Here is a 22,331-nt window from a genome sequence, read left to right as displayed (position 1 = left end):
TGCTCTTTGTTGGTCTCCAAAAGGAAGGGCACACTCAAACAGTTTTAGGCACTGTTGGTGTCCTCTGCCTCACCTTTTATAGGGATTTTTTTTTTATCTAGGTAACATTCTTAAGTTAGGCATAGGGAGCTCATTATGGGCATAGTGCAATTCCATCATTTGTTTCTGTAGAACATTTCTTGCAAATAATAATAAGAGGGTAACTTTTTCTACATAATTCTAATTGGGGAATATTTGATACCATAATATATTTGTCATTGTCCTCCAACCAAATGTTGCGTAGAAGTGTAACACACAAGATCGATTTGATAGAAAACGGTCAGAGAATAAATACTGTATACTAAAAGATCGATCTGATAAGAAATAATTTAAAAAGCAGTAATACTAGCAACGTCAAGGCCCAATATCTGTTGGGCTTGGGCCGGGCCGAATGTAGCGACATCATTTGCATGTACTCCTAAATTTTTGTTTTGCAAATCAAAGCAATAAATGGCATCAAACATGTAAATCAGTGGCATAAAACAATATAACAACAGAAGAATAAAAAAGAGCATAAAAAAAGAGTTATAAAATATGATGCCCAACACAGTTACCTGTTGATGACACCCAATGTAAACCTCAACTACTGAACATACAGAGGAATATACGAAAATGGTAGATGCCAAACATGATCAGTAAACAAATTTAAAACTCAAACAAAACATGATCCCAAAAAATACAAACAAAAAACAAAAGCAATAAGAAAAATAGCTCACAAACGGTACCAAATGGAAATATTAGATTCAAAGTCACTCCAAATATTACAACATTTCTGGCTTCTACAATACTTACAAGCATATTATTGAAGAGCTTTTTTTATTCTTCCAAAAAGTAATCTACAAAAACTGCAGTATCAAATGTCTGAATTTGAAAATTAAAGATTCAATGTTGTTTAGCGGTAAAGCTCTCAAATATGTAACTTGAAGCATATAAACATGGATCAAAAAACAATCAGGCTTCGCAGTACAGCACCAGTTCTTTCCTGAGCATTCAAAATAGGCCTTATATCTCTTTGAAAGCGCGAGAGTGGAACCGATGAAATAGCATGAACGAACGTCTTAAAGTTACAACAACATGAACGACAAAACAAGAGAGAGAAAGAGGAAGATTACAAGGATTCTATATAGGCCTACTTGTGGGGTTCGAGATGCGGAAATAGCCCAAGAATGTGCTCCGGCATAAAATCGTGTCGTGTGAGAATTCCTACGATCGGAGGCCTCTGCAAAAAGGAGAATATAAGCTCACAATTAGCATCACAAATGTTTTATATATATATATATATATATAGAGAGAGAGAGAGAGAGAGAGAGAGAGAGAGAAAGGCCTCACTCCAGGTGTCTTTGGCACAACACACAGGTGCCTGAGCCCGAGCTCGCGGAAAAGCATTGCGGCTTTAGCTAGCGACATCGTCTCAACAACCGTGTATGGCGAAGTATTCGTTATCGGGTGTAGGTCGACATACATTTCCATTTCCTCCTCAGTGATATCCAAGTCTTCGAATTTCAAACCTTTCCCCGATCCTGGCTTTGCAAAGTCGAATTTGCCGAACCTTTGTAGTACCTCCCCTACCCCCGCTTTAACCCTCTCCTTGGTGAAGATCTTGCGCTTTAGTAATACCAATAAATGAGATCTTAACACGAGACCGACCAACTCAGGTGCATCAGAAAGTGGCGGTTCATCGATCACCGGAAAACCATTATGGCCTGTCAACCTTAGTGTCTGCACAATGGTTCCAACCTTTTCCACGCCTGAAAATGTGAAAAGCGGGCCCGACACCACATCTCCTGCGACCAAATGCCTCATGTATGGCTCTGCATGGGCCTCCATGTAAGGCAAGCCCTTCATTATGACAATTTGATCATAAACTCCCTTGTTAAAGCTATCGGCGACGGTTTTGGATATGAGAATAACAAGCATAACTAAGGGGAGCATAAGAAGGTCATTGGTGAGTTCTAAGATAATAACGCAGATCGAGACGGTCATTCTCATAGTCCCACCGAGAAAAGAAGCCGCACCAAGTAGCGCGAAGAGGCCGGGGTCAAGGTCAGCGATCGTGCCAAGAAGAGTTCCTACAATGCGTCCGAAGGAAGCGCCGGCGAGAATAACAGGGATGAAGAGACCAGCAGGGACTGCAATGCCGTAAGTTATGAAGCCGAGACAGTAGATGCCAGTAAAGAAGATAACGAGGGTGGAAATGTGGAATTCGTTTTCGGTGCCGGCGCTAAAGAGGTTGCGAATGGCATCGTCATTTGTGTTGAGGAAGAGTGAGGCAAGGTCGTTGTAGTGTCCGGGGGGGCAGTGGAAATTCTTGTAGTTGCCCGAGCGGCCGATTGTCGGGCACTGCTCCTGGATGCCTGCTGGGCACGGAGTGCACCTGGCGAGCCAGGGGAGGCCGTAGGAGCAGCATGAGGTGATAAGAGAAATGGCGATGGTGAGGAGGATCTTGAATGGAGCACCTTTCCTGCAGGTGAATTGAACTTATTTAATGCAAAAAAATAATAAGAAAATAAAGACTCTTGAGTTTTTGCCTGATTCCACTTTGTCCCGTTGCAATTGCTGACTTGATTTTCCATCAGTATCTAAAGTATAGGGAAAAGCTTCAGAAACCCTCTATGCTACATCATGTCAGTTTAATTTTAGTGTCGGTTGCAATGGATAATCAAAATAACAATGGCAGGGGACAAAGTGCTGTACTTAGAACCAGGTGTAAAGTATATCAGCTATAACACTGGGAAAATGAATTGGAGCCTTTGCAAGTCGAGGACTACAAAATAAATAAATAATTATTTGAAACATACTCGTTGATGATACTATATGCATGAAGAGTACGGTCCATGAGAAAATTAAAGAGGCCTCCGAACAGGCCCCCAATGACTCCAAGGGCTAATATGGCGATAAGATCTGAAATACTGTACGTACTAATGGTTTGACTAACATCAAACATGATCAATCCTCCTTGCCCAAAGAGTCCACATTTTCCACTTCGGCAGAACACTATTAAAGCTCTCAGCACAACAGCAACTATAGCCGTCGTAAAGAACGTCCTCCAGAGAAGAGCACTTCGCCACCTGAAGAAAACATAAATGAAAAAAGGAACTTAAAAATACTGTCAACTTCGAAAAAGACAGCAGAGAAAGAGGGGGGGGGGAATCGGTGCTCTAGATTCTTTCTTTTATCAGCTTGGGAGTCCTATCACCTATAGCTTCTGTACTCTATCATGGCACATTCTCCAAAGAGATAAATGCATTATTTTGGCTCACCCTGTTGGATGTTTATTTGAGCAATTTAAGTGCTGAAAACTTCTTCACATTAAACCAAGAAATGATATGAAATGATATTTCTGATATTTTGTACTAGAACGCACATTGTTTTGTCCTCAATCCACATGATTTTGACTGCTAAAAGTAGAAATTCTAATTTCACCAGTAACATAAGGGGCAAAAAAAGAGGAAAAAGAAAAAAAAAGTCTCACCAAGATGCTGCTTCTTCAAGAGCAAAGAGGACACCACCAACAGGCGCACGAAAGGCGGCTGCAACTCCAGCTGCAGCACCACAGGTGATCAAATCCCGACGGTCCCTATCATTCTTAAAATATTTGAGCCAAGTCCATGTCAGATGATACTTGCGGGATCCGCCCTGACCAAACAGGTTGGCAATGCAAGCGCCCGTGTGCACCATGGGCCCTTCCTTGCCCAATACAAATCCAGCAGAAACTCCGAGAATTGAACCAAATATCTGCACAAGTGAGGAACCAAATCATTATAACTGTGAATGCTTTCTTCTAAGTTAATTAAATGTTCAGCATTGTTGCTAAGTATTGCCAAATACTAACAATTGTCTGGCTAAATGGATAGGGTATAAGCTCTCATAGTTTGACCCCTACTGAACATTAAATTTGTAAAGTAAAAGTTACAAGAAGCTCCAATTAAAGACCCAACATTCAAGGTATCAAACAAATCGATATATGAAACTTAACAAATAAACAATGGAAAATATAGAGCAAGATTAGCGAGAACCAATGAAGATCAAATAAATTACCTTACTAGAGATGTAAAAGATATTTTCAGAAAAAATAATTCATATGTGGAGTTCCCCTGCTATATTCCTTCTGGCAAGTATTTGATTCTAGGTTATTAATACATGTATTCATGTATGTTTTTATGAATGTATGCATGGACAAGCAAGCAAAGGAAAAAACAGAATGATACAAGAGTTGGCCATAAAATCATGAATAGAAAGAATTAGAAAATGGAAGAAAAATATGCCAATCCGATCAAGCTAAAACTTGTTTTGCGATCCAATGCTTGTAATTTAGCAGTTACCTTTACGAAGAGTGTACTAGGAGCCAACATAGAATAAGAATCAACTCCATTTAGGTATGCCTTAACTTCAGGGATACCAGATCCTGCAGCTGCAGGAGCGATATAAGCACAGATTGCGGCAGCTGCAGTTGCCAAAATCAAATTGCATCCTCCATATACTAGAAATGCACTAAAGTATCTGCACTGGAACCAGAATCGCATTGATTACTTGAAATAATATTGTACAAATTAATACTTACAGATTTATCATCAATGCCATAATTATTGATAGATAACACACTGTCGAGTTACTGAACTCATTGCCAAGAAAGAAAAGTGCCTTTTAAGCTTCCATCAATTTCAACATAACACACTTGTTTCCTTTGTGATGCATCTAAAAAAAATAGATTTATCAAAATCAAGGTTTTAAGTGCCCGTCGGCACGGGCCGTATCCACCATGCCGTAACGTACCAACAAAATACCGGCACGATACAGACCCCGTGCCGATGGCATCATGGCACAGCTCAAAACCCTCTATTCTTTAAATTAGTAAGTAATTCCCTCAATAAAGTTCAAATGATGTGATAAAAAGATATAATAAAATAGTTAGAATATTTTGTTACTAAAGAAAATAAATATTTTATACTATTATGTGTCGGTACACAAGAATTTTTTTGACCGGAACGCATCGGCACGGCTCAGCATGCACCGTGCTGGCTAGTTTCCGGCACGACCTCGTGCCAAGGTACTTAAATCCTTGATCAAAACCATATATAACCAAATACCAACATGCCTTCCACTATGCCAGCAAATATCCAATAATGCCGAATTGTAACATAAAGTTGGTTATGTCAAATTTGTCGGGAGTAGGGAAAGGTTAGATGTCAGGTTGAACTGCTATTGGCTCTTCTAATGAAACATTTCTTTGAGATTGTCTAGCAGTAAAAAAAATAAAAAAGAACACTTGCATTCTTATATCATTTAGAGGATTTAGTAGAAAGCTCTCATAAGAAGCAAATTAAGAAACAAACAACGTTTGACAAGAACAAAAAGCTAGGTACTGTTTCTGAATCTTTGTAGAACTCATATTTACTTTTACGTATCTTTTGGTTCTTTAAATCAATCCACGTGCAGTGCTATATAACGTTTGTTTGCTTTCAAACGGTTCGTTCTGCAATTCCCGGCGGATGTGATATACTTCCTATAGTAACATCAGAAAAGGTCAGGCCTTACCTGCGCTTAAGCATGAGATCACTTGTCAACACTAGTTTGAATCCAGCAATGTTTTCAACTGCAAGGTTGTTGAAGAAGCCAACAACTCCAGTTATTATGCCTATAAGAAGAGCGAGAGTCCACTTGAGAACTATGTACTGATATATCTGAACTTTCGTTCTCGATCTCCAATCTTGCTTGATTAGATCATTCTCCACAATTCTGAGACAAATAGATAAAATGAAAATCAGATAAAGTTAGACAAGATTTTGGTGAAGCTATTTAAGCTAATGTAAGAAGAAAGGAAACCATGTTTAATACTCAAGAGGATTATAGGTTTATGTTATATAGGAATTTGATTACATGAATTACCTTATAGTTTATATCCAATCAATCAAATAATACTCTGTTCGTTGTTGCCTTATAATTACAATATCGACGAACATTACTTTATCTATCTAATCGCCCAAATAGAAGTTTTCATTAAAAAGCCCTACTTTTTCAGATCATGCAAATATAATATCAGAACTTTGCTCACAAAATTTGCCCCCTTTTTTTTTTTTGCATAAGAACCACCTCAACCATAGATCGTTTTGAAATAGACTCCTCAACTAGTTTTCTTTTCATTGACACTCCTTCAACTGTTATTTTCTAAAATTAAATAATAGTTCCATAAGCTTTTCAAAATAATTAATATAACAGAATTACCATTAAATTTAGCAAAATCCCCGAATTTAACTGATAAAACCAACTTGAATCAAAAGAATAAAACATTTCAGAGTGAGTAATAAGGATTAAGGGCGGAACATGGAGGGCCTATTTGAAAAGCGGCGATAGTTCAGGGATCTCCCAACATTTCTTTAAGAGGGAAATTTACAAATAAAAGGAAAAATGGTTAGTACATCACCAGCACCGCTCAAACAGTTGTTCATAAAAATATAGCATTTACTCTTCAAATGAACACTAATTGCTACCTAATCACCACAAAAAAAGGGGAAAAAGAACAATTTTTTCATCAAAAGCGCTACTTTTTAAGCTTCGACAAATATAATATCCGACCTTCGCCACCAAAAATTGCTTTTTTTCCCTTTTTTTTCCACAACGGACCCTAAACTCCACCATTAATGGCGAACAAACCCATCAAAAACGGGGAAAAAAAAAGAAAAAAGAAGCAGGAATAAGGAAAAGGGACCGGGAAAAAGGCGAGATAAGATTAAAAAAAAAAAAAAAAAAACCCTAGATTCTATATGCTTACTCGTAATCCAAGCTCTCGATGGGGCACACGTTGGCGCCGACGATGGCGATCTGGGAGGTGGTGTTCAAGGTGCGCCGGCGCCGGAGCAGGGGCTCCCTCACCCTCCTTGTAATCCTCGAACAGCTCCGACCCGTTCCTCCCCAAACTCTCCCTGCTCCACCCCCCCACCGCCGCCTCCATGCTCACTATGTCCGCGTTGCTATTCCCCCCCCGCTGGTGGCGAAAGCTCTCCATCGTCGCTTATCCCCGCCCCTCTCCTCTCCCGCACCTGGAATAAATAGGTCGTGAGTAGCACAGGGGAGACGATGACGCTAATAAGCACGATTATTGACGCAAGTAGTAACTGAAGCGAAAATGGTACTGTGCCCAGCTGGGGGAAAAAAAATCTAGAGTGTCGTAATCACCTTCTTGTTCTCAGACCAATCAAAATGTACTATTCAAATTTACCCATTAAAAAATATTTTAATTATATATTTATTTTAAAAGAATAGATATGATTGATTAATTATAGATAATGTAGTGTGACTGTCGTGTAGTAGACTTTCTCCTATTTATGAGAGCATAAATTATTATATTCGGTATATTTTTTTAATATGAAGAATGTAATTAAATATTTAGATAGAGTGTAGTATTCTGTCTTCAAATTATTTTTTAAAAAAATATAAATTATCTGACAAATAAAATATATTATCTTATCAAATTATTGATGCAAAGATCTTTCAAAAAAGCACGAACCAAATTCCAATCAGGTAAAAAGATTTTACAGCAAAGTACATTTTTATTTTAGAGAGAAAAATAGCATACTACCCGTTTCGCTCTTTTTCTCTTTTTCTAAAAAATAAAAATTAATTAAAAATATGAATGAATTAAGTTTTGAACTTAAAATCTCGGATATTAACCATCGAGCATTTTGCCCCCTTTTATTGAGGATGAGCGATCCAAGCAAATTATTTTGACATCCAAGCAAGTCCTTTACTGATGATGTTGTAATAAAAGGCTAATATAAAATTTCCAGCCTCAAAATAAAAGGCTTGAATTTAATTCTTTTACTTTCGATATTGAAAGTCAAGTGAAAAGAATAATGCTAAAACTATTATCTGGGAAATAGTATTAATCCTACAGCAAAACTAAGCAAGCTGTAAAACTCAAGAGAATTTAAAATCTAAATACAAACCATTAAATCTGAAGCTTTTTTTGCAAATAGTCCCCCGACAAAATTTTATTTTAAAAATAGTCTTGTCAAAATATAATTTGCAAAAATGATTCTGGGTCTGCCACGCAGGCGCCACGTCAGCACCACACGGGCGGGTTGGACGGTTAAGTTGAACACGGTGAATCATTCACCGTGTTCAAACATGGTGAACGATTCACCGTGTTTCATATTTATCCTTTTTATAATACGTATATTTTTTCTTTCCCTTTTCTTTCCTTAGACACGGTGAACCATTCACCGTGTCTAAACACGGTGAATGATTCATCGTGTTTAACTTGACTATCTCGCCCAGCCCCGCCAGCATAGCGCTGATGTGGCGCCTGCGTGGCAGGACTAGGGTCATTTTTGCAATTTAAATTTTGATAGAACTATTTTTAAAATAAAAATATTTCAGAAGGCTATTTGTAAAAAAAGCCCTTAAATCTGATACAGAAGCTCTAATTAGTTCACATGTGCAACCCCGCGATGTTTAAAACCTACTATGTAAGCATAAAATACTTTTACAGAAGTTATTAAAAGCTTAATAGCGTTAAAAATTGATTACATGTTACACTTGTGAGAAGTTATTAAAAGTTGTAATTTCAATATACAATTATTTTGTAAAAACTATTTGGTTGTATGTAATTAAAATTGTACTGCAGATGTAACTATATATAACTTCAAATTTACAATATTTTCAACTGTATTAATCGGACAAAATGCATGTAAATTGTGACTGATATATGTTGAGTGCATATATATTTTTTTACTATATGTGTATTATAATTATATTGTAACGACCTAACTAGCTAGCAACAATAATTTATTGGGCTCAAACCATCGGCCCAAATATTTAAGTCCAATTATTATGTCTAGCCTAATCAACCTTATATACACACATTCTAAAATTACCAGGCGATGTAAGATTTGTCTTTGTCTCACTAGCTTTATTATTCCGACCCTAATTTAGCATGTCATTCACCGTCTCGCTAGCTTTATTATTCCGATCCTGACTTAGTCTGTTATTTCGATCCTAGTTTAGTCAAGACTCATCTCACACTTTCTGCTGGTGAATCTGTTTTGATACCAAATGTAACGACCCGACTCGCTAAGCAATAATAACTCGTTGGGCCTAAACCATCGGCCCCAAATATTTAAATCCAATTATTATGTCTAACCTAATTAAGTTTATATATTTCTACATCTAGTATATGAGATTCTTGGGATGCCACATATATTCAACCAAACAGTCTCTAATCTCTATGTGTGAATCAAATAGTTTTATATTTCAATACCTTGGAAAATGAGCTTTTGGAAACCGTGGTCTATAGACCTCGGTCTATGGAATAACTTCTCGGGTGTCCATGGTCTTCGCGACAACTCCAATAATTGGAGTGGGCCACCAACGTGTGGGTGCGCGTAAAAGTCGAATGGCGCCAACTCTCTCGAAACGCGTGGACGAATATGTTAGGTGTGGGGCCCACCAACTTATGACGTGGACGGATATGTGTGGTGTTAAACTAGAACCAAACAATCTATTTCTTTATATTAAAAAAAAAAGAAGAAAATGTTATTGGGCCCAAAGCAACCTCTTTTATTGCCGTGATTGCGTTGTGTCATGTGTTTGTTCTCCTCGTTACCCTTGTGGATAATTAGGATCCAACAAAAGGGAAATATTATTTTTATTGTTATATGCTGGTTAAGGTGAAAATATGCATAAAACCCCTTACCTTGTAGTTAATTTGAAATCAATCCCCAACCTTTTTTCTTAGGATTAATTTCATACAGGTCCATGTAAATATAGTGAATAATAAATATATTCCTGCAAAATTCAACTTTCATATATTGTTCCTATAAAAATTCTGATGTTTTCAAATATGTTCCTACCATTAAAAAAAATTTAGTTAACCATAGATTAAATACTTAACTCTGTTTAGTTTTTGATATTTTTATTCCTTTATATTATACTGTTATATTTTTGAAGAGATATATTTATGATGGCAAAATTGAAAAAATATAAACGATTTTCTAATGGTTCTCTAACAGTAATAAACCAAAAAGACATATTTGAAAATATCAGTACTTTTATAAAGACAATATATAAAAGTTAAACTTTGTAAGAATATGTTTGCCATTCACTGTGTTTGCAGGAACTTGTATGAAATTAATCCTTATTCTTATAATCAACTCCGTTTCTTTTGGACTTTTTAATGTACATAATTTACATCAATTAATTAAGTCAAAATTTTAGTAACTTTACTCGATCTCTTAGCTGTGAATAGTAATTATTTGCCTTATTTTTAGTTACCTATGGGCACCTCAATTCAACATCTCTTAGGTCTCATTACTATTGAGACTAGTAGACAAAATGAAATTGGAACAAAAGTATAGAGTAATATGTTTTTTTTTAAAATTTTCAAAGTATAGATTGATATTTTTTTAAAAAAATTTTGATTGAACCGTAGAAGATATATCATAATTGACGTAATCTCCTAATAATTCTGAACTGACCTTATAACTAATACTCTACGTAACTCAACGACTCAAATTTTTTTTTTTTTGGTGAAATACACTCTCTTTCTTAAAAATAGTCTCCAGATAAGAACAAATTACTCTAGGTGATAATTGTTTGTTTAAATTATTTTTTTTTGAGAGAGAAAGATAGCATACTATCTACTTCGTTTATTTTTAAAAAAATAAATTTAGGGTGTGTTTGGTTCCACGTAAAACTGTGGAAAAAAAATTTTCGATGGAAAAAAAATTTTCGGTGGGAAAAAAGTTTTACATTGTTTGTGTTTGGTTTGTAGGAAAAGAAAAATAGTTTTCCGTAACGGTTGTTTGGTTGAAAGGAAAAAAAAAAGTGGATAAAAAACTATTTAATATATTTTTTATTATATATATTATTAATAATATTATAATTATTATATATATTTTCTCTAATTATATATATTATATATTATTAATATATAATAATTATCATAATATATTTAATTATTATAATTTATATTTATAAATAAAATATATTATATAATAAATATGTAATATAATATATAATAATATATATATAAATCATATTTAAATAATTATTATATATATTTTTTCTTATTGTATATATATTATATTATTATATTACATATATTATATTATAATTTATATTATAAAAAAATCTAAAATATTATATTTTACATTAATTAAGTATGGATATATAATATATAATAGTATATATTTAATACTATAAAATAAATTATTATGTATTTATAATAATATATATTAATATTACACAATAAATATTTAAATAATAAATTAATATATATATATATAATATATTATATATATAAAAGTGTGGGAGAGAGTCCACGGGTCTACCGTGGACTCTCTCTCACGCGTCACACGAGGCATCCTTGCCTCGTGACCGTGCATACTCAAATGCCCTGAGCCGCGATTTTAGAGCTCACAGTTTTCGTTTTCCGCCGATTGCGAGACGAAAATGAAAACACACTTTTTTCGAGAATATGTAAAAAGAGTTTTCCAAAATTTTTTTTTTACAGCTAACCAAACATCAGAAAAAGAAGTTTTCAGCAGAAAAAAATTTTTCGGAGCACTTTTACGGGAAACCAAACACCGCCTTAGCTGAAAATTAATGTAAAATAACTAGGCTTCGAACTTGAAACCTCATATACCAATCACCGAACGATTGGTGATTATTTTATCATTTAAACAATAGTGTGTGTACATATATTAAGTAGAGCTCATGTGCTTTTAAAAGCACAGGAGCTCGGTTGCTTGTGAGTTTATCATCACTGGATCGGCCTCACCTCCAGATTCGTGCGTGGTTAGTGAGGCTAGTTGAACGAGAGGATAGGAAACGTCGTTACTCTCTCTTCTCTCTCCACGTGTGAATCCATCTCTTTCTTCTCTCTGGCAACCCAGAGAGAAGAGAGAGTAATCGTGTTTTCTGTCCTCTCGTTCAGCTAGCCTCGCTAACTGTGCCGATTCAATGGTGATAAACTCGAAAGCATTAGAGCTCCTATGCTTTAAAAGCACAGGAGCTCTATTATATATATATAACTAGGCTGGAATACTATCAATAGCATTAAATTATTTGTGCTATTAGGTTTTTGGCCTTTGGATAAAAAAATGTACGATTTCGATGATGTGGGCTTTCTAGGAATGAGTGAGTTATTAGTTGAATAATATAATCTAACGGATAAAAATAGTCAAAAAGTTAAATTTAACGACAGAAAACTCGATAGCCGGACTCTCTCTCTCTATATATATAAATATATATAGGGACATGTTTTTGTGAGATGCATATCTAGTGGAGAACAAGATTTGGCTTTTGCATCATATTATTACGTGACAAAGCTAAAATAGTATTAAGGACTAAGGGGTTCTCATTAGGGGTGGAAACGAGCCGAGCTCGAGCGAGCTTACCTCAACTCAAGCTCGGCTTGAAATTAATTTCGAGCCTAAAGTTAGGCTCAAGCTCGGCTTGAAATTAATTTCGAGCCTAAAGTTAGGCTCAAGCTCGGCTTGAAATTAATTCGAGCCGAGCTCGAGCGAGCCTAAATTCGAGTCGAGCGAGCTCGAGCCCTAAACGAGCCGCTTGAAATTCCTAACATCATGCAATATACAGTTTAATTTTTATAAAACATTATCTAAATTTTGATACAATATCTAATAGTCCAATATACAAAATGAATGCATGAAATACGATATTATAATATTAAAAAAATTAGGAAAAGCAACTCTATGAGCGAGTGAAAAAGAGAGAGAGAGAGAGCAATTAGAGTAAGATTTTGCTGGTTTAGTTTTGTTCGCCCGAGAATCTAAATTCTATATACACATAATTAAAATACATAATATATATTATTCTATATAATTAAAATATATATTACATATAATTATATATAGAGAGAGTTCAGTTACTAACTTACTATACTGTTATTAGTATAGACTTCTTTATACTTATAAGTTTTCGATCGTTAGATCTATACCTTTGATCATTTCCATCCGTAAATCATACTATTCAACTAACCACCCATTCAATCCTAGGAAACCACTATCATCCTAATTGCACATCCAACGGTCGAAAATTTATGAGTATAAAAGGGTCTATACTCATAAGAGTATAGTAACCTTGACCTATATATATATAATTAGGCTACTATACTATTAATAGTATCAACTGCTTGCTATTAGATTTCAGCCCTTGAATGAAGGGATGTGCAGTCAAGATGATAGTAGCCCCCTAGGGTTGAGGAGGTGGCAAGTTGAATAATATAATCTAACGAATGAAAATAGCCAAAAGGATAGATCTAACGGCAGAAAACTCGATAGCACTAAACACTTGGTGCTATCGATAGTATAGTAGTCGGACTCTCTATATATAGGTAGATCTAACGGCAAAAAACTCTATAGTACAAAACGATTGGTACTATAGATAGTATAATAGCCGGAGTATATAGAGAGAGAGATAGAGTTCGGCTGCCATATTATCGATAGTACCAAATGCTTAGTGCTATCGAATTTTATGCCGTTAGATCTATATCTTTTACCATTTCTATCCAATCCTAGAGGATCATTATCATTCTAACGCATATCCCTTTATCCAATGGCCGAAAACCTAATAGCAAGTGGTTGGTACTATATATATATATATATATATATATATATATATATATATTTCGAGCTTTTCGAGCCTAATTCGAGCCAGTCCGGTAATACTCAAGCTCGACTTGAAATTAATTTCAAGCCTAAATTTAGGCTCAAACTTGGTTTGAAGTTAATTCGAGCGAACCAAATATTGAACCGAACGCGAGTCGAACACGAGCCAGCTCGCTCATTTGCCAGCCCTAGTTCTTATTGTCGTATGGGATTCTCCATCACGCAAAGTTCGTTTTCTATATAATAATATAATCTCCACCTGGATTATGCACGTGGAAATTGTAACTCTCGTACATCCACCACAGTAATTTTTTAAGACTAAAAGGCAAAGAGACAAATACCTAGGTGTTCCCTAGTGTTGTGGCCCGCAAAGAATTGCAAAAATCAAAGACTAGCAATAATAAATAGATTTCCACATTTTGAATCAGTGTTTGGACCCAAAAAATTATTATATGATACTATATAACAAGGTAGGTCGTCACATTTGGTAATAAATTCAATTTATTAGTCAAAAATTGTGGGTCTCATATTGCTATGATATGAATAGAACTCCACGACGAGGACACTATTTCTAAGAGAAAGGAGTCTGTAACGCCCCACAGTTCCATATCGAATGGACAAAAAATTGTGAATGAAAGAATAAAAATATAAGACTCTCACGATAATAACTGGATTTATTCATTTTGAGACGATGGTTAAGTATCAGTCTTAGTTGAGCAATGTTATCTATACCCCTGGCATATAGGTGTGAAGTTTACATCCTAGTTCTTCGGATGGCTAAAATTCACTCTTTTATTGCATGGGGTTTTTTAAAATACTAAAACCTAAATAATTTTTATAAATCTTTGATGGAAGAGTTGTAAGATGTACATCTAGATCTTCTGTGTCAGCTAGTCCAACTTAACAAAACAGTAAAAAAGTTAATATTAATTATTTACTCGCCAGTGAAATACGATTAAATTAACAAAAATTATATTAGCAAGTATATTAAGATTTTGATATTATATAAATTAATATGATCATCAACTACGTAGTCTAGTAGGGATTCAACTAGAATAAACTCATACCAACTTAAGACCTAAAAAATATCAAAAATAATAAATCTTTTTATTGAATACCCAATAAAATCGCTACTGTGTAAAATATGAAGGATATTCTCTATTTGTTAATTTAAGTTGTTGGATTGGACTTGAACCCTATACAACATAAGAATAATTAAGAACGTAGCTGGATGGATTTGTATAAACTATGCATAAATTGTAATTCTCAGTAAGATTTATATCTAGTTATGCACAAAAAAGTATATATATTTCTTTTTGCCTACTAATACTAAATAATAATTCTCCACGAGAGGTCCAAACCCTTTAAATAATAATAATAATAATAATAATAATAATATAACCGACCGTCCTAGAGCAAGTGGTAAAGGACTTGGTGGTTAGTATTCGAGATTTCAAGTTCGAATTCTAGTTGATTCACATTTTTAGCTAAATTTATTTCTAAATGAAATAAACGAAATGCGTTTATTTCTAAATAAAATAAACGAAGCGGATAACATGCTACTTATCTCTCTCCAAAAATAATAATAATAATAATAATAATAATAATAATAACTAATAATGGAGCGTCACTTAAGCAACTCGTTGTGGGACCCACCGGGGCGCATAATTACTGGAAACAGCTCGGTGGCCACATGCGCTTCTGGTGTACGGGGCTACCACGTGGGGTTTTATTGCGTTAATGACAACGCCGTAGGGATTAGAGGGACTTTGTCCATCCTGGAGAAAATATTCTATGAACCTGGTCCACCATATTATTTGTAGACCAACCAAAGCTACCTATATATCTATACATTTATATATATTCACACCTATTTCATTTTTACAGTATTCAATAATAAGAAAATTGTCTATATTTAGCCTCCTCATAAATTCTTTTTCATCAGTAGTCCCACAAAATTTATATTTGCAAAATTGACCCTATCTCTGCCACGTAAGCGCCAAACGAGCGTCATGCTGAACGCAGTAAATCATTTACCATGTTTGAATGCCGTGAATTAAATACGATGAATATTTCACCATATCCTTTCTAAATTTAAAATACTAAATATTACGAAAATGATGAATTACTGTGTCTAAATAAAATGAATAGTTCACCGCGTTCAACTTAGCCTATGTTACCATCAACGGTTGTATGGTGCTTATGTGGTGAGGATAGGACGAATCTCGCAAATATATATATATATATGTTTTGTAAGACTATTTATAGAATTTTTTTAAAAAAACTAAATAAAAAAAATAATAAAAATTAAAAATAATTTACTAAAAAAATTGGGATGGTATGAAAATAAGTACTTAGATAGGTTTATAATCCACAGTGCTGACATGGTGGACCGGGTCCACAACACTGTTTCTATTTCTCCTTCCTCGTCGACAAATCATGTTCAACAATCGTAGTCTCAATTTAAAAAAAAAAAATATTCAAAATCGAAAATTACGTAGGAACAAAAAATTAATTGCGTTACCAAATATCTCTATACAAAAAAAAAAAAGAAAAAAAATCGAGAGCTCAAAAATTACGAATCGCACAGCGAAACCAAAGCAAACGACATCCGTAATTCAAAATCGGAGTAAAATTTTTTGGAAAACCAAAGCGCGATAGGGATCGAGCGAGAATGGGAGAATCATACCTAGCGAATTAGGGTTTATGAGATCCGTACGCGATTGCGCTTCCTAAACTGGGTATCTACACCGATGGATCGAAGAAATTGAGCTCGAGTAGGGATCGATCTTCGTACCTCTCAATATGTTTGATCTCGATCGCTTCTTCTCCCTCCTCGATCGATGCTTCGCGATCTCGAGAGAGATTGGGGAGAGGGGAGGTTTAAAAAGGGAGAAATTAGGGTTTCGCACGGGACTCCTCCTCCTCCTCCTCCTCCTCCTCCTCGTGTAGAGAGAGAAATGGCGATGGCGACAACTACTTCACGTATAGATGCTTTTTTTTTTTTTTTTTTTTTTTTGATAACGAAGAGAGAGTGGGGATGGGGTTTTATAGGGCGGTGGCGCAGCTTAAAATTATGGGTTAATTACATCATTGGTCCCTAGCATTTTTTAATATTTAAATTCGATCCTTTTTTTTTTTATTTTTGTCCCCTGAACCTAATCTTTATAATTCGTTTCAATCGAATTTCTATCATGCATGATTGGCCGAATTCCGTAAATTTTTTTATATTTTTAAGCACTCTTTGACGGATCAAAAATTTTTCTTTTTTTTTTTTTTAATATTTTTATTTATTTTCGCTGCGTATCTCCTCTTTCTGCTTTATTTTAAATTTATTCTTCTCCTTTTTCTACTTTCCCATTCTCTTAGTACAGCACGGTAAATTGTCATTATCATTCTTTGCTTCTTCGTTCTTCTTATCATTTTTAGCCTCTCTTTTCCCGTTTTTCTTTTTTGATTTTTCATTTTCATTCATCCTCTTAATTTATTTTTCTCCATATCCTCATCCTCCTATCTTTTTCTTTTTCTTGAAGATGCTAGAAACTCATAAATTAAATTCAATCAAAATTACAAAATTACGAACATAGGAGAATCCTATTAAAGTAATTTATAAAGGTTGGATACTCAATTGATTAAAAAAAAAAGCAAAGAGCTCAATTAGAAAATAGAAAAGGTTGGGGACAAATGGTGCATGCAATTACTCCTAAAATTGCTAATAATAATAATAAAAAAAGAGAAATTACGAATACATTCTGTACAATTTCGTTATTGCTATTAGGTCCCTATAAAAATGTTAAAACTTTAGGCAAACTTCAATTGTGCCCCCCGTAATACCGCAAACTTTCACTTTGCGCCTTTATTATTTGAGAGCATCAGTCCGCTACTGCGTGTTTTTATTATTATTATTTAGAATTAATTTCATACAGGTCTATGTAAATACAGTGAATGACAAATATATTTTTATAAAGTTCAACTTTTATATATTGTACCTGTAAAAGTCTTGATGTTTTTAAATACATTATGCTGTTAGAGTTTGTTAGAAAATTTTAGTTAATTATAGGTTAAATACTTAATTCTGATTAGTTTTTGATATTTTTACCTCTCTTATAATATACTGTTATAACTTTTAGAGGAACAAATTTGTGATGACAAAATTGAAAATATAAATAGTTTTTTAACGGTAACAAATCAGAGTAACATATTTGAAAATATCAGAACTTTTGCAGGAACAATATATGAAAGGTACTTTATAGGAAATATATTTGTCATTCACTATATTTTGCAGAGACTTATATGAATTGTTTTTAAGAGTTATATTATAGGAATATATTTGTCATTCACTATATTTGCGAGTTATTATAAAGGAATATATTTGCCATTCACTATTTTTGCAAAGATCTGTATGATTTTTTTTTTTTAGAGAAATAGATAGCATGCTATCCGCTTCGTTTTTTTTCTTTTAAAAATAAACTTAGCTGGAAATGTGAATCAACTAAAATTCGAACGTTGGACCTCAGATACTAACCACTAAGTTCTTTGCCATTTACGTCAGCGACGGACGATAGACCTATATGAAATTAATCCTATTTTTTATGGTAACGTTCCGTTTGTTGTGTAGCGAATATAGATGGAAACTTTTTATATGCCAAAGAGCTAATATAGGTTTTGTATGTAAAAATTAATACAATCGCCTAAATGCTGTTAAATTGTCATCATGATGAGGCCTTTTCGCCAAATATAATTATAAATACATAATATACAGTTAAAAATATAGCAGTTATATATTATCTGATTAGATTCAATAGAAAGTGTTATAGGTATAAATGATTTATTTAGCTATATGCAGTTGGAAACTTGTATTTTGGAGACGAAAAAATTATTTCTAATATGAAAAAGATAAAAATGTACCGAACTTGTTTGAACTATGAACTATTTTGAATCGACTTACTCAATCTTTCAAAATTTTAATTTTTCGTACTGAATCTTTCAATTGTCTAATTTTTGTCAGTCAATAGTATTTTCCCTTTAAAATTTAAATATGTCTTTTGTCTTTACAGGTTTAATAATTGTCCTTCGTATAGTTTTCGCAATTATAAATTTATTAAAATAAGAAATTAGCTTAAATTGTAAAGTCGAAATATCGTTGATCGATTCAAATCAAATAAATTGAAAAGTTAGATTGTAAAATCAAAATTTTTGAAAATTCCGAGTGCACCACACCATCAGTGGACCACCAAATCATTTCCAACCAATTCTCCCAAGTTTAATGAGCGTAAAAAAAAAAATCTATTTACCTACATAAACTTCAAAAGGTTTAATTTTATTATTAATTTTATATTTATTTTAATATTTAGAAAAGTATAAAGTTTTTTTTCAGAATCTGAAAAAAATTTCATAGTTTGTTTTTAAAAATATATATAAAAATATTTTATTCCGTTGCGAAATGCCCTATTAGATAATTATAAATGCCGTTGAATTTGAATAAGAATGTATATTCAGAGCAGGTAATAAAAAAAATTTAAATTTTAAAATTCGGATATTCATTTCGAAATGCGTTTTATTTTAGCAAAAAAAAATTTGTGCTTTGTTACTTTGAATCGGAACTAAAAAGTGATTGATAATTTTAAAAGGGATCGAAAAAAAGAAATATAAATATAAAAAAAAATATTTTTTTTTGTCTAGAATAGTTGGTTGAACTGTTGAACTCAAGTGACCTATAACTCGATTACGAAATATTTTACCCGTATTCGAAATCGTGTATATATATACGAGTATATACGGAAATACTCTGAGGCCTAAAAATGGCCATTTGTATGAATTGTATGATGGAATGTTGTATGATGGAATGTGTTTCTCACATCCCGCCATATTTTCTTAGCAAAGATCCGGACAAATTCGGAGTGAGTTGATTTTTCAGGGTAAGTTGATTTTTTTTCCATTTTCGTGGCTCTGCTTATCATTCCATTCGGGATATATCAGGACATCCATGAGTTTTTTGGCGAATTTTTGGCGAATCGAGACGAACGAATTGGCTGAAGAGTTTCCAATTTTCTACTTTATTTTTTAGGAGATCAAAACGTATGTTTCTTTTAAATAATTTAGCGGATCAGAACGTATTTCAGCAGAATATATTTTAGCAGATCAAAACGTATTTTTTAGCCTATATAATTATTCTATTGAAATAGAATTTGACGGAAGCTCTACCAACCAGAATCCATTTGCATCTCCAGGCACCGGACCAGAGGCTCACGAGAACGTCGAGAAGCACGAAAAATAAAATAAAAATAAATTTTGGATTGGTCTACAGATGACGTGGTGAACCCGGTATTGGGAAGTGATGACGATATCAACGTTGGAGATGGGCCCACCAATGAGGTGGTTAGACATAATTGCACATGAATCGTCCCGTGCGTGTTAATCAATGGCGATGGGAGAGAGAGAGGGGTGGGACCCACTTTTTGGTTATCATCGGCTCCGACAACGTGGCCACATCAATATTATATATATATATATATATATATATTATATATTATTTTTATTTCTTTAAAACTCGTGTTGATCACCGTTTATTTTGGGGGTCCCACCCATCGATCAAACGGTCCAGATTCGGCAACTCAGTGGGTCGACGTGACTCCCGTGTGCGCGAGCTCATTGCCGCACACGTATGTAAAAATCGCTTGTCTAGTCCGTGTCAGCGCTCGTCGACCCCCTCTCGACTGTCACGGACTTAAGCAGAGAATCGCTTTTCCAGTCCGTGCAGGCGCTCATCTTCTTTCGTGAAGTGAACAAGGCTAAGCAGAGAATCACTCGTCCTGTCTGTGCAGGCGCTCATCTTCTTTCGTGAAGTGAATAAGACTGTCTCTCTGCTTGCTAGTTCGGACCTGCTCGTTCGGCTACTAAGTGCGAGAGAGCAAGTTCTCAAGGAAAATAACATTCTATTACGCGAGAGCAGATGAGTGTACCTGAGTAATGTTGAGGGAACGGAGGCCACAAATTTATATAAGCCACTCGCCATCCAAGAGAGTAAAGACAAAGGCATCAGGTGGTGCAAAACTGTAGGCCAAAATGGAATGCTACAAGTTCCCAAGAGTCTACTACATTGATTACATATTCTGGAAATCCTAATAAGAGACACTTAATTCTTCGGTTTTCGCATCCCGTAGTCTCGATACCCATTAATACTTCTGGAATCCTAAGAGACACTTAACTCTTTAGTTTCTGCGTCTCACAGTCTTGTTACCTGTTAATACTTTTGGAAGATTCTGGCAAAACCTCCGGCAGTAATTTTTTTTGGATTTGAGTGATTGTAATTAAAGGAGTAAAGTAAAAATAGATTTCGAAGGGGTTAGCATCACACCCTATGGCAAGAGTCCAGGTTGGGCCGAGTCACGCTCGAAATAGAGTGAGGTCGGTTTGGGACAAATCATGTTTGAATTGGCGGAAGATTAGTTAGGCCAAGTCACATCTTTCTAACAGCTCGAATTTTTAAAATTAATTATTAGTGCGAACGATCTGACATAGTGATTCTCTCAGACCTTTTTGCTTTTGTGATTGGTGGTATGATCCCCCTGATCCCTAACAAGCAAAAATTGCTAGGGCCTGTCGCAACTGTCACAGACTTGAGCAAAAATTACTTGTCAAATCCGTGCAGCGCCCGTCTTCCTTCGCAATTGAGCAAGCATACCTCTCCGCTTGCTAACTCGTATCTAGTCATTCTATATAACGAGAAAGAGAGAGGGAGAGCAAGCTAGGTTTTTTAGAAGTATATAATGGTGGGTCATCTAAATTAGCGATCGGTCCATTAAATATGATCTATACTATTCATTTAATGTGATCTATGTTATTTAAATTTTGTAGATCTCAAATTTCATGATTTTTAGAACATTATTTGTCTACTATTTAAATAGATCACTGATACAAAATAAATTTAAGATCATTCAATCACTACATAAATAATTTTTTAAAAAAACAAACTATAAAATTTAGTTTTTAAAATGTTCAAATAGATTAGATCATATTTAATAAGGGCAATTGCTTCTATACCCCTGCAAAATTTTCGACTTTCCAATTTACCCCTCTTAGAAGGCTAATATTGAAAATATTTTTTTCTACGTTCCAACATGTTTCTAATATATCCTTAGAGTTAAAATCTATTAATTAATTCTGTTATCTTTATAAAATTACTATTTTGTCATTTCTAATATACTCTTCTACCATCACTGGCTTTCTTATTTGTCCTTAAAGTTTGGAGCACAAAAAGTATTTTGACTTTTGGTCTTTTCTAATATATCCCTCTACCGTCACCAATATTTTTTATTTACCTTAAGTTAAGGATAAAATTGATATTTTAATTTTTTTAAACTGTGGTATATATTTAACTAACGTTTAACTCAAGTTAACTTAATAGAAGATAACTGCATGAGTATTTTACAATAACGGTGAAACATATGGGGGATATTTTACAAAATAAAAGAATAAATCAAATATTTTCAATTATATGAGAGGTATATAGATAATTATTCCTATTTAATAAATCGAGTGTCGATTCGAACGTCCCATAATCTGAAACAACAGAGAAGTAAAGTGTCTTATGTACTTCTAGAAAAGGTTCAAAAAATCAGCAAATTAAAGGGCTATATTTAGTTTGAGGTCCCCATATAAAAT

The 22,331-nt window shown here is 34.1% G+C and overlaps 1 protein-coding gene across 1 annotated transcript; it reads right to left on the bottom strand.

The window, feature by feature from the left end:
- LOC109726349 (chloride channel protein CLC-c-like) lies at positions 756-18,210 on the bottom strand. Its single transcript, XM_020255885.1, has 9 exons — positions 18,193-18,210; positions 16,596-16,734; positions 6,809-6,911; positions 5,575-5,775; positions 4,362-4,539; positions 3,512-3,774; positions 2,838-3,107; positions 1,369-2,500; positions 756-1,258 (listed from the first exon to the last, which is right to left on the bottom strand). Exons 1-9 carry the CDS (start codon positions 18,208-18,210, stop codon positions 1,169-1,171), a joined length of 2,394 nt encoding a protein of 797 aa, XP_020111474.1. The 3' UTR covers positions 756-1,168.

Source organism: Ananas comosus, linkage group 21 (assembly GCF_001540865.1).
Source record: "Ananas comosus cultivar F153 linkage group 21, ASM154086v1, whole genome shotgun sequence".
Lineage (NCBI taxonomy): Eukaryota > Viridiplantae > Streptophyta > Magnoliopsida > Poales > Bromeliaceae > Ananas > Ananas comosus.
Note: the sequence above shows the minus strand (reverse complement) of the source record. Positions and strands in the feature narration are given on the sequence as shown.

What these genes read in the sequence shown, in the direction of transcription:
- LOC109726349 (XM_020255885.1), bottom strand. An exon ending in GATCTCATGCTTAAGCGCAG is followed by an intron (nt 4,540 to 5,574) that starts GTAAGGCCTGAC and finishes GTTCCAGTGCAG; the next exon opens with ATACTTTAGTGCATTTCTAG. An exon ending in TTGTGCCAAAGACACCTGGA is followed by an intron (nt 1,259 to 1,368) that starts GTGAGGCCTTTC and finishes TCCTTTTTGCAG; the next exon opens with AGGCCTCCGATCGTAGGAAT.